Here is a 13,861-nt window from a genome sequence, read left to right as displayed (position 1 = left end):
CATAGATCTTAAAAATGGAAGAAATCAACATAAAACACTCCTAACAGCCCTAACTGGTTTGGCTCAGTGGATAGAGCACCGGCCTGCGGACTGAAAGGGTCCCAGGTTCGATTCTGGTCAAGGGCATGTACCTAGGTTGCGGGCATATCCCCAGTAGGAGGTGTGCAGGAGGCAGCTGATCGATGTTTCTCTCTCATCGATGTTTCTAACTCTCTATCCTTCTCCCTTCCTCTCTGTAAAAATATCAATAAAATATATTTTTCAAAACAAAACACACTCCTAACAGAAGCAACATACCTTTTTACCATAATGTCCTTGTGTACGTGTGTGACATGAAATGACCATAGTGTGCAGAACTAGCGTATTTGTCATAATGATGGTGAAGACTTGTCAATACTTAGTTATTTTAAACAGGTCTGTGCTAAGGGATGGTGGTGGTCTCCAGAACTGATAGAGAGAGAGAGAGAGAGAGAGAGAGAGAGAGAGAGAGAGAGAGAGAGAGAGAGAGAAGAGAAAGAGAGTCCCTCAGGGGTGCCCAGAGAGAGAGGAGGTTAAGAATAAGCAGAGCATCAGTATCAAGAATGAAAGTACCTATAAAGCCCTAAGTTCCGCAAAGTGTTCTTCCCTTGATCATTCTATGGGTGATTTTAAAAATAAGATTCTCAACTGCATTGGGGGCTGGGGTTCATGGCACTTATTAGCATCCTGGTTCTGAGAAAATCACTTTCTCAACTCTCATTTTTCTTTTTTTATCTGTGGATGAAATGTGGATGATATATATAAATTGCAGGTTTATTAGAGAGAGTGAAGGTGATAAACAGAGGAGTCATATGGCCTCCTTTGCCCAGGGCTATCCCAGTTCATGCCTAGTGTCCCAGTATTATTATTAACTTGTACTCTCAAAAGTGTCTCAGTTTGTAAAAATAATGATGTGGCTGCTCTACATATAAACATTTGACACAGAGTGGACCCACGGCCAATGTGGCAGTATGTTATTCTAGGGTTGTTCATATGTTTAAACAACCAACCAACCAGTTAACCAACCAACCAACCAACCAACCAACCACACCTCTAGTTTGTTTCCATCATAAACCCAGGGATATACCCTGTCTACTTAGAGTGGATGTTTATTTGGAGTTTTGTCTTTCAACAGGACCAGTGGGAGAACCTTTGCATGAGCAGCTTTAAGAGAAGGGATCAGGGCTGCAGAAATACTGGAGTAATGCTCTCCGAGTGCCTGGACCAGTGTTGGGTATTTTCTCCTGTTGAAAGATCTGAGTGGGGTAAGTATTGCTCTGCTGGATTTAGGCAACTTGGTTAAACCTCTTTACTTTTCTATTTATTTAAACCAACTCTACAAAGAGGCTAAAACGAATATTTTGAGATTTTTCTGGAGTCTTTCTCCTAGTGCCTGGATTCACGGCTGACATACATCAGGCCCATAAGCACTGCTCTGAGGCCAGTTGGAGGTATTTTCAATCTTGACTTGTACATTATTTTTTGTCCCCAGAGCTAACCCTTTTACCAACTGGCATTTCTACGTTGGACTGAACAGTATCCTTATCACCACAACCTAACTCACTACCTGAAAAATGCCGCATCCAATTCTGAAAATCATTGCATGTTTTTCTACAGCAACATTAGACATTTTACACATACCAGCTCCTTCCGAAACAAACACGGGGGAGTTTGTCAATGAAATTAATTAACTCATTACTTGAAAGAGTTAATTGGCATTCAAAAGTTTCCCTCCATGGGGGAGCCAACTGTTATAGGAAGGACACAAACTACCCTGGAAAAATTAAGACCTTGAATGGATTCTGACTGTACTTTTGTCATTGGGCCTGTGTTCACTGCACATGGGGATGGATGTAAACATCAGGACAGCCAGTCAGAGTTTTCAGATCAGTGGGAGAACCTTCGCACAAGCTCTATCCATCAACACAAAACAACCCCTCCTTTCCAGAAAATAGTTTGGAACGATCTGCTCTAACCTTTTTTTATAGCAAACCTGAGAACCCAAGGTGGCTTTCTATACTGAGAGAATGCCCAGGCCACCCTATGCTGCTGGAAGGTATGTACTTAGGGAAGGTAGGAATATTTCAATGGTAGCTGAAGTGGAAAAGGGAATACAGTTAAAAGGTAAATCTAGAAAGAAAAGTGGTCCAAAGCAAGCAACTAATTTCATCTATATTCATGCAATTCCCTTCTTCATTTGGGGTGACTACACACAGAATGATTCCTGAGGATGTCAAAGCTAAGAGGAAGTATGGCCTAAGTCTGATTTTTAGTGAGTTTAAAAAGAGAGAAGCATTGGAATCTATTGTAAATGCTCAATATATGTAAAAGTAATATCAATGTGCTAGAAATTGTGCTGAGTGCTTTACATCTTAATATCCCATTTCCTCCTGTGAGCTACTCATTATTTTTGCCTCCATTGTATAGATGAGAACATTGAGGCAGAGTAGATAACTGTCCAAGTCCACAAAGTGCAGGAGCTAGAGATCTAAGCCCATTTGGTCCTGTGATTTGCGTGTTCTAGGTGAGGGTGTGCCAGCTTGGGGCTGACGTATGTGTGGGCATGGACTGGAGAGCAAGGTAGTGAAATTCAGAGGAGGGTAAGCAGATTAAACATGGCAGGAGCAGAAAAACAACATGAGAGGATGGACGAAGAGTTCAGAGAAGGTCCTGAAGGATGGTCACAGACACTCGGGGCAGGAGAAGCTGTGGTGTAGTCTTTGAAATGCTGGTAGAAGCCTCTCCAGGATGCTCCTTGTCACCATTGGAGTGTCCCAGGTTAGACTGACTACCACAGGGCAGTCACCAGGAGAATCACTGGAAAGCTGGGGAAAGCCTGGACAGGAATGGGGAAGGAGCAATAGAACAGGTGTCCAAGGGGATAAGGAAAGCCTCTGCAGTGAGCTCTGAAAAGGACATTTTATTCTCAAGCATCAATGCCATTTAAATTCCCAATGCCCTTCCACGGAAAGGGCAGCCTGACAGAGTGGACATGCCAATGAAGAAGAGGGTGTCGACATGAATAGGGGAAAAAGCTAACACTTCTCACCAGGCAATGAGTGTCTTAATTGACTTGTTAATTCTTCAGTATATAAAATTACATTTTTCTCACAATGTACCATTTCTTGGATAAGGGTTAACAACAACAAAAACAAATGGAAATCTTGGAAAAGTTCATGGGATTATCTTATCTCTTACTATCACCTGGCAAAGCAGCCAGCCATAGTTATAGAGTTGGTTTTATTGCTTTTTAAGTGTTGCACATTTATAAATAACCACTGCTATATAATTAGGGGCCTGGTTCTTCTCACAGTTTCTTCCCTCAAACTTGTGATGCTGGGACAAGGAGTGGCTTTTCCTGTGTACATCCTCCCAGCCAGGTCACCCTGAGTAGCTTAAAGCCCTAAGGCTTCTGTTTTCTACTTTATCTTCCATACAGACAAATTCCTTTCTCTCTTTGCTACTGAAAATATGTAAAACAGGGAGCTATACTAGATTACAAGCAGGTTAGTGTTGCAACAAGTTTAAAGAAGACTAAGCATAAAGTATATTTACTCTTTCTCTTTCAAGACAGCACTGAAAACATTCTGAGCTCCAAAGGAATGCTAGAGAACACCAAGTTCCAGTGAAGACATTAAGATCAAGGGTAGGGATCTATCTTATTCACCTTTGTAGCCCCATAGTCTGGCACATAGTAGGTGTTGAATAAATAGCTGCTGAATGAATTGAAAGAATTCAAAATTGTATCCTAGAAACTTCCCAAATATAAATGAACGGTAATTTTGAACCATTTTCTGATGTGAGTGTGGAGAGAGTGGGGAGAGCTTAGGAATGGTGGAGGGAATATACTCTGTCCAGAGTAATTTAAAAACAAGGGGAGAATGATTCTAAAAGAAATCCCACTGGCCTCAATATTGTCAGAGCACAATTTTCTCTCTCATAAAGCAATGACAATAATTAATGAAAGAAAGAAATCTGGCCTCAGAGAACCCAAAATGACTGAAAACCACTGGCTGTTGTCAGACGCACAGGAGGCCTTTCCAGTGTTTGGAAAACTGTTCCATAAAGAACCCTGTATGTCTAATTCTTTTCATTAATCAAAGGGTGGAGAAACAAAGGGAGATTTTTCCTGAAGTAGGAAGGATTACACACACGATCAAATGAGTTATGGCTGTAACAGATAAAGGAATGCTATTTGGGTGACAGTATTGCTCCTAAATGGCTTCTCACTTATAGAAAGCAGCTTCCTACAAGCCCCATAGTATATATAATGGTGCAAAACAATCATTAAAAAAATGGTTTCTGAAAATATAATTGAGAGATGTATATCTCTGTATACCTCAAAGCTGAAGAGATTTTGGCAGTTTTCTCAAAGCAATTATGGCTCAGGTTCTCCTGCCCAGGTTTTGTTTACAGAACAATCTTGGCCACAGGTCATTTGTGTAGGAGATAATTAATTGCCAAGTCTTTGCATACAAGTAGATTAATTAGTATGCACCTAATATAACATCAAAATATTTATTGGAAATTTTTTAAAAATTCCAAACAATTAATGATCTATAATACCTGGCAATGTTACCCAGAGCAAGTACAAAGGCTGTTGGTGAAACAGGGAAGACTTTGTTTTTAAACTGTTCCAAAAACATAAGGCATCACTGACACCCTGGAGGCCTCATTTTCATTTGATTCCAGATCCACGAAGCCATTGAGGTTGTCATTTTGAAATAGTTTATTGCTCAAAATCTTTAAGTAGGTCAGAGATGGAACTTCGGAAGCCAGAATATTCTGATATCCTGATATTCAGAACCTTGCCTATTTATATTTCAGAAAAGTACATTATTTGGACTAGAGCAAACATCAGGATTGTTAAAAATTCAAATATTAAATACCGTCCTGAGCATCATCCACACAGACAAGGGACAGATCAAATAAGAGTGCAAATGCCTCTGTGTACAAAAAAGATGAATCTCAGGTTTTGGACTATTAAGTACTTTTTGTCTTTAGACAATACCCTAATAAAACAATTAGGAAGTACTAGGAAACTGAAACCCTGATACACCCCTCTGGCTAAACCACAGTTCACAGAGTATTGAGCTAAAGCCTGAACAAATCAAATAAATACCAAACGCCGAACAAGGCAGGAAATGCAGCCTGAATGCCCTCTGGTGAGCTCTGCCAGATTGGAAGGGCCATCGCACTTGAAAATATGATCAAACAAAATCCGCTGTAATTCCACTGCAGCCTCTGCATCTAAGGAGAGCTGTTTCAGTCACTGACATTTTGATTTTCATCGCAGAGAAAGCAAAAAACACTTCCTCGGCTCACAAGCATATGCATCAGTTGAGATTTTATTTCTCCAACCTTATACAACATCCAGCCAACAAACAAACAGACAAACAAGCAAAGGTTATTTTCTGTTACTCACTATTACTCCAGGATTTCAGTAAATATTTGATGCTGATCTCAAAGAAGCCAGAGTCCTGCTGGCTGGCCATGTCCGCGGCATACAAAGAGGCTCCGGGCTGGGCTGGGAGCCGCAGGAGGAGCAGGTACCGGGTGGGGATGTTTCTGTCACAGGTTAGTGATGTCAGCAGGGGGTCAGGGCACAGAGGAAGGTTCTGCAGATTTACCACCCAGAGGGCAGGGAGTCCTCGTGTAAAGGACACCAAGGAGCAGGGGAGAGATGCTCCGCGCTCCTCTTCCTCTGAGTCCAGGATTAGTTCTTATTTTTCTCATTTGCTGGGCACAGCTCTCCCTGCAGCTCTCAGAGGCGTGGCTGCTGCTTTCATTTCTGAGCTGCCATAACCAGAAGCGCCTGCTGCAGGCTGCTCACAGGCTTTGCTCTAGCCAGGTATGGTCCAAGGAGGACCAGCACCCTCGTGATTGTTTTCCCCGGGGAGGGAGGGTCCTGGGCTGGCCTCCCTGACCCTGTGAACAGCCTAGTTCCCAGCTCTCCCAAGGCGCGGTAGGGTGAGAGGTGGGCTGGGAGCACCGCCTCCTGTCTACAGCCTCGACCTGAGCCCCACCTCACTGGGCCCCGACCCAGCTGTAGGAGGAATTTCCAAGCTTCTACAGATCCTCAGTTCAGAAATGCTCCCAGTGACCAGCTCTGTGTGCCGGCAGCAGCGGCGCTGGTGGCTGCTTTCCCTTGTGTCTGTCCCTGATGCACAGGCAGCTGCATTGTGCTGCAGTGAGTCAGGCTGCACCCCTGGATCTAGTTGCAGTGACGTTTCTTTAAAAGCCCCATCCTTCAGCCTCCTTGCAGTAGGAAAGCTGGATGACAACAAGGCAGTTGCCGGACATTTTTCTCCCTCTTCTCGCATTAGCACAGTGGAATCTGCACTTGGTTGTGTCTCCCTCCCAGAAATGCTGTCATTTTGGGGGGCATACCAGCACCTATGTGGGCTGCCTAAGGGACCAGTACCAACTGCTCAGTGTGCTTATTTACGGAATGTGAGGCTCCACAGTGGATCTGTTTCTCAAACCTTTCATTTTTAATTAGCACTGAGCCCAATAAAGCTTAGTTTATTTGTACTAAAAGGATAAGAAGCGAAAGCATTAGGTTCCTTGCTGCACAAAGACTTTTTACTTCATGAAATCTGATATCAGGTGTCCTGATTTTGGTTAGTTTTGTTTCTCATTATCATTTAGCTTGACCAGGGCATTAAACAAGAGTATTTCAATTATGACAGGCTACATTTGAGTATGTGGAATTTGGCCAACCATCTCATAAACCATAGAACCCTTAACAAACCATATTGATAATAATTTAGCATAAAAATTGTTGTGCACCCCCCTCAAATCATTACACAAATAGGACTTCCTAGACTAACAGTTCATTTGAGAAATAAAAGGGAAAGAGAACAATATAGTTTTTGTAAGGCTAAGAAATTTTAAAATTCAACTTTTAAAAATATGTTGTGGAATGCTCTAAGGCACTATCAATTTAATGAGCTTTTCAAACTACATACAAGTACACAAAAGGCAAGCACCCCCCTCCCCCACCCCCTAGGATTTCCAACTCGACTCACAGCACTTTATTCTCATGAAATCTCTCATTAGATTGGGTTCTTTTTCATTTACATGCCTATGAGATTTGACAAGCTAATTTTGTATTATCACCTGTACAGTAAAATCTCAATATAATGGATTAATTCTGGCAAGTTAAAGCCGGAAGTCTGTTATGTAATAAAGTAGGTTTTCTGAATGCATATGTTAAAAATTTGACAAATTAGTTTACCTGTGTTTACCTATGTAGACACGTTTGTGTAACTAAAATTAAGTATGTATGAAAAGTTTTATTTCACAGAAAAGTTTTCTATATGTATCACTGTAAGTTGAAATTTATATTGAATAGGTCTAGTAAATGGGTGCATTCACATGTTACTGTGAGTAAACAAATGCACGTAGCTGGGGCATGACTTCGTGAACATGGGAACATGTGGGGAGGGGTGGACATGTGTTAAAGCTGCTGCAGAAAGTCCAGCCACGCAACAACAGAACCAATTACCTCTTGAATGCAATTTGATCACATGCTAATCATTTGCCCAACGTTGTTTACAAAAAGTGACTATTGGATTTAAATGTGTAGGCGATAGCTGTAGATATGTAATATTTATTTTGGCAAAATTACTACAGGGTTTTTTTCCAACGTATGACCTATTCGCTAAAATTTGTTAAAAATAATGGTGAATTACTAACAAAAAAAATAGCCTGTTAATTCACTTATAAGCAAATCTTGTTTATAAGCATTTTAAAATTAACAGGGTATTAATTTATACTGTCTACCATTGTCCTAACAGGGTATTAATTAATGTCTACCATTAAAGATAAATTTTAAATTTATCTTTATTATTGAAAGTATTGCAGATGTCCCACTTTTTTCACCCACTGACCTCCTCCACCCCTCTTCTGCCCCCTCTCCAGGCCTTCACTGCACTATTGTTGTGTCCATGGGTTATGCATACAAGTTTTTTGATTAATCTCTTCCAGCCCACCCCCTACCCCTTCCCTCTGAAATACATCAGACATGCTTCAATGTCTCTGGATCTATTTTGTCGTCAGTTTATTTTGTTCATAGATTATACATGTGAGATATGTGATACTTGTCTTTCTCAGACTGGATTAATACTTAGCATAATACTCTCCAGGTCCCTCTATGCTGTCTCAAAGGGTAAGAGATCTTTCATTTTTACAGCTGCATAGTGTTCCATTTGTAAATGTACCACAGCTTTTTAATCCATTCATCTACTGATGGCCAATTGGGCTGTTTCCAGATCTTAGCTATTGTAAATTGTGCTGCTATGAACACAGGGGTGCATACATTCTTTCTGATTGGTCTAGGAATGGCAATTCCACTTTTAATTTTTTTACAAACGCCATAATGTTTTCCATAGTGGCTGTACCAGTCTGCATTCCCACCAGCAGTGTACTAGGGTTCTTTTTTCTCCACATCTTCGCCAGCACTAGTTGTTGGTTGATTTACTGAGAAAACCACTGTGGCAGGTGTGAGGTGGTACCTCAATGTCATTTTAATTTGTATCTCTCTGATGATTAGTGACTTTGAGCATTTTTTCATATATCCCTTGGCCATTTTTATGTCCTCTTTGGAGAAGCCTCTATTCAGGTCTTCTGTGCATTTTTCAATTGGATTGTCTTCCTTTTGGTGAGTTGTATGAATACTTATATATATTTTGGAAATTAATCTCTTATCAGATGTATCATTTGCAAATATGTTCTCTCATACATATTTTCATTCTGTTTTTGGTTTCTTTTGCTGTGCAGAAGCTTTTTATTTTGATTTAGTCCCATATGTTTATTTTCTCTGAAGTTTCCTTTGCCCTACTAGGAGACGTATCTGTAAAAATATTGCTATGAGAGATATCTGAGATTTTGTTGTCTTTGGTTTCTTCTAGGATTTTTATGGTATCACAACTTACATTTAAGTTTTTTATCCATTTTGAGTTTATTCTTGTGTATGATGTGATTTGGTTTTCTAGTTTCATTTTTCGCATGTATCTGTCCAATTTTCCCAACACCATTTACTGAAGAGACTGTTTTGACTCCATTGTATGCTCTTACCTCCTTTGTCAAATATTAATTGAGCATAATTGAGCAATTTCTGGGTTCTCTCTTCTATTCCATTGTGCCAGTACCAGGGTGATTTGAGTACAGTGGCTTTGTAATTTAACTTGATATCTGGTATTATGATCTCTCCAGTTTTGTTCTTCTTTCTAAGATGGCTGCAGCTATTTGGTGTCTTTTCTGATTCCATATAAATTTTTGGAGTGTTTGTTCTAGATCTGTGAAATATGCCATTGGTTTTTTAATGGGGATTGTGTTAAATCTATAGATTGCTTTAGATTTTTATGATGTTGATTCTACCAATCTATGAACATGGTCTATTCTTCCATTTGTTTATATCTTCCTCTATTTCTTTTTTCATTATCCTGTAGTCTTTTGAGTATAGGTCTTTTACCTCCTTGGTTAAGTTTATTCCTAAGAAAAATTTTTTCTTGCAATGGCAAATGGAATTTTGTTTTGTTTTTTGTTTCCCTTTCTGAGAGATCGTTATCAGTGTATAAAATACCATCAATTTCTGGGTGTTAATTTTGTATCCTGCTACATTGCCAAATTCATTTGTTAAATCTAGTAGTTTTTTTGTGGAGTTTTAGAGTTTTCTACCTACAATATCATGTCATCTGCCAATAATAACAGTTTTACTTCCTACTTACAATTTGGATGTCTTAAATTTTTTCTTCTTGTCTAATCACTGTGGCTAGGACTTCCAGTACTATGTTGAATAAGAATGGTGATAGTGGACACCCCTGTCTTGTTCCTGTTCTTGAGAGAATGGTTTTAGTTTTGTCCATTGAGTATGATGTTGGTTGTAGGTTTGTTATATGTGACCTTTAGTATATACTCTATTCCTACTTTGCTAAGAGTTTTTATCAAAAATAATTGTTGGATTTTGTGAGATGCTTTTTCTGCATCAATTGAGATGATCATGTGATTTTTTTGTCTTTTAATTTGTTTATGTGATATATCACATTTATTGATTTTTGAATGTTGTACCAGCTTTGCATCCCTGGAATAAAACCTACTTGGTCTAGGTGTATAATCTTTTTAATATATTTCTGGATCTTATTTCCTAATATTATTTTGAGGATTTTACCATCTACGTTCATCAGGGATATTGGCCTGTAATTCTCTTTCTTTGTAGTGTCTTTATCTGGTTTTGAAATTAGGATAATGCCAATCTCATAAAAACAGCTTGGAAATGTTCCTTCCTCTTGGATTTTCTAGAACAGTTTGAGGAGGAGAGGCTTTAGTTCTTTTTTGAAGGTTTGGTAGAAATCCCTTGTGAAGGCTTCCAGACCACATGTTTGCTGCGAGTTTTTTAAATACTGCTTGAATTTCATCAGATGTTATTAGCCTATTCAGGTTTTTTAATTCTTCCTGACTCACTTTTGGAAAATTTTATTTTTCTAGGATTTTGTCCATTTCATTCAGGTTGTCTAGCTTTTTAGCATATAGTTATTCATTGTATTTTCTTACAATCCTCTGCATTTTTGTGGTGTCAGTTGTTACTTCACCTCTTTCATTTCAGATTTTTATTTATTGGTGTCCTCTCTCTTTGTTTCTTGATGAGTCTGGCTAAAGATTCAACAATCTTCTTTATCTTTTTAACGAACCAGATCTTTGTTTCATTGATCTCTTTTAGTGTTTTTTCAGTCTCTATGTCATTTTTTCTGCTCTGATCTTAATTATTTCCTTCCTTCTACTTACTCTGGGTATTCTTGTTCTTTTTCTAATATTTTTACTTATAGTGATAGTTTATTAGAGATTTTTCTTGTTTCTTGAGATAGGGCTATAATGCTATGAACTTCCCTCTCAGGACTGCTTTTGCTGTGGTTGTTGTGTGTTCATTTTTGTTTTTTTCCAGGAAGTTTTTTGTTTCTTCCTTGATTTCATTGGTAACTCATTCATTGTGTAATAACATGCTATTAAGTCTCCATTTGTTTGATTATTTTTGAGTGTTTTTACTGGAGTTAATTTCTAATTTCATGCCATTGTGATCCAAAAAGTTGCTTGATATGGTTTAAATCTTCTTGAACTTGTAGAGACTTATTTTGTGTCCTAACATATGTAATATCTTTGAGAATGGCCTATGTGCACGTGAGAAGAATGGATATTCTGCAGCTTTGGGGTGGAATGTTCTGTAAATGTCAATTAAATCCACCTGTTCTAATGTGTCATTTAAGGTCTCTGTTTCCTTGTGGATTTTTTATCTGGAAGATCTATCCAGTGACGCTAGTGCGATGTTAAGGTTCTCTACTATGACTGTACTGCTATCGATCTCACCGTTAAGGTTCTCTCAGGGTGTTTTATTAAATATATATTTAGGTTCTCCTATATTGGGTGCATATATGTTTATCAGGGTTATATCCTCTTATTGTATTGATACCTTTAATATTATGTAGTGGCCATCTTTGTCTGTTTTTATGGCCTTTTCTTTGAAGTCTATTTTGTAAGATATAAGTATTACTACCCCTGCTTTTATTTTTTCATTTCCATTTGCATGGACATTTTTTTCCATCCCTTCATTTACAGTCTGTGTGAATCTTTTGTTCTGAGGTGGGTCTCTTGTAGACAGCATATATATGAGTCATTTTATTTTTATCCTTTCAGTTATGCTATGAATTTTAATTAGAACATTTAATCCATTTACATTTAAGGTTATAATTGATAGGTACTTATTTACTGCCATTTTTTTTATACCTATGTTCCTCTCTCTTAATTTTTTCTCCTTAAAGCCCTCCCTTTAACATTTCCTGCAATGCTGGTTTGGTGGTAATGCACTCCTTTAGCCTTTTTTAAATCTTATTTATAGTTCCTACTTCTTGGTTTATGCTTTTATAGTTCCCACTAATTTTCTTGAAATTCTCATTAAGTTCCTTGAACATCCTTAAAACCATTACTTTGAACTCTATATCTGAAAAAATTGTTTGCCTCCATTTCATTTAGCTCTCTTTCTGGAGTGTCCTCCTTTTCTTTCATTTGGGGGTTGTTTCTCTTTCTCCCCATTTTTGCAGTCTCTTAGTATTTATCTCTAAGTATTAGAGCAAATTGCCATGCCTCCCAGTCTTCATGGGGTGGCCTTATGTAGTAAGTGTTTTGTGGGACCCAAAGGTGCAGTCTCTTAGATTCCCTAAACTGGGTGCTCCAGGAATGACCCTTGTGTGAGCTACTTGGGTTGTCCCATAATTGGGTCCTGAATTATGTTTTCCCATTCATGGGAGGAATCTCCTCTCAGGTTGCCTGAGGCTCACCCCCAACCATGTTGTGCAAGTTGCGCAGGTCTGGCAGAACAAAACAAAAGAAAACAAAACAAGAAAAAAAAACACACATACACAAGATCCCTACAACAACAACAACAAAAACAACCACAAAAGAAGAGAGAATTAGGAAGAAGAAAAGAGAACAATAGAATAGAAAGGAAAATACAGGGAGAAAGAAAAAAGAAATGTGAAAGGGCATAGATGAGAGGAAGAACATATGAATAAAGAATTGGGGAAGGAAAATGGTACAAAAGAAAAGAGGAAGAAAGTTAATTTTGAAAAGGAAAACAAGAAAGCAGGTAGACAAAAAATAAAAGGAAAAATGAAAAGAAAGCAGGAGAAAGAAGGAAAGGGGAAAAGTAGGGAAAATTAGATCTATGATAGAAAAAGAGAGATTAAAATAATAATAAATCTTTAAGGAAGAAAGATGAGGAAAGTAAATAAGTAAAAAAAAAATAAAGTGGCCTTCATCTCAGTAGAGTTTTAGTGCCTTCTGGGAGCTCCCTCTGGATCCTGCTCTTCTGACTAGTGGCTGACTGTTTTGTCTGCCAATTCGGACTTCCAGGCAGGTATTTAGATGCTAACAACTGTCAGAAACTGTCCTCCTTTGGCTCTCAGCAACCTGCTTGAAGCTTCAAGCGGCCCACAGCTTGTGTCCGTTTCCACAGGGCTTGGCTAAGGCCAGCTTGTTAGTAGCACCTGGCCCAGTGATGGGTCAGCAAACTTCCCCAAGTTCCCTGGGCACCACCTCTACCTGCTTTTGCCTCCCAGCCAGCTATCAATCGTAATCACTCAAAAGTCTGTTTCTGAAAGGGCTTTAGGTGGAGTGTGGAGTCTAGACCTCTGGGTCTCACTGTTCAGATTTCAAGGAAAGTGATGGGTGTGTTTCCCTGTCTCAGAGCTACTCCTCTGAGAGTGACCCAGGATATGTCTCTGCCCTCAACTGAAGATCGGCTTAAGCAGTCCAGTGGGATCAGTTGGAAACCTATCAGCTCTCCCGTGATGGTTTCCGGTTACTGGGATGGTCAACCCCTCCCCCAAGCCAGTGACTGTGCTTCCTGAGACTGTTCAAACCCCTAGGCTTGGTCTCTGCTGCTGTCTCCTCTGCAAAGGTCAAGATGCAGGGCATGGCAGGCAGGTTCCTGAGGGTGTGGCCAGGCTGTATCACATAGGGCAGAGTTTTTTCTGTTTCCTGGGCTGTGGCTTCTGGAAGGGGCCAGAGCCCCTTAGGAAAAAATGGCTGTTTCAGTTTGGTGGAATGCAACTGAAAGCAGGTCACTTCTTCCAAGCCACCTCTTTCCCAAGTCTTCCCCCAATGCCTCCCACCCCAGCCTCTCCTCAGGCACCTTCAGTCCTCACCACCTTCCTCCACTGAAGCCTCAGGTGAGTAGCTGAAAATAAAAATCCTGTGCTCTGGGTTTACAAAAGAAACAACTACAGCTTTAACTCCCAAGCGACTCCAGACTCCCCAGTGGCCAGAAGCCCTGCTGGTGTTGGCTCTG

The 13,861-nt window shown here is 39.6% G+C and overlaps 1 protein-coding gene across 11 annotated transcripts in view; it reads right to left on the bottom strand.

Annotated features, from left to right (window-relative positions):
- FRY (FRY microtubule binding protein) overlaps window positions 1-13,861 on the bottom strand; it is a 608,287-nt gene that overhangs the window by 385,321 nt on the left and 209,105 nt on the right. For 2 of the 11 annotated variants that reach the window (XM_059684107.1, XM_059684110.1), the window contains exon 1: window positions 5,444-6,221. The exons of the other annotated variants lie outside the window; for them this stretch is intronic. In XM_059684107.1, the coding sequence (XP_059540090.1) occupies window positions 5,444-5,513 (70 nt within the window). In that variant the 5' untranslated portion in view covers window positions 5,514-6,221. Of the gene's footprint in view, window positions 1-5,443; window positions 6,222-13,861 lie in introns of those variants that run through there. 11 annotated transcript variants of the gene reach the window in all.

The sequence above is a fragment of the Myotis daubentonii genome, chromosome 2 (genome assembly GCF_963259705.1).
Source record: "Myotis daubentonii chromosome 2, mMyoDau2.1, whole genome shotgun sequence".
NCBI lineage: Eukaryota > Metazoa > Chordata > Mammalia > Chiroptera > Vespertilionidae > Myotis > Myotis daubentonii.
This window is presented reverse-complemented; position numbering and strand designations above follow the sequence as displayed.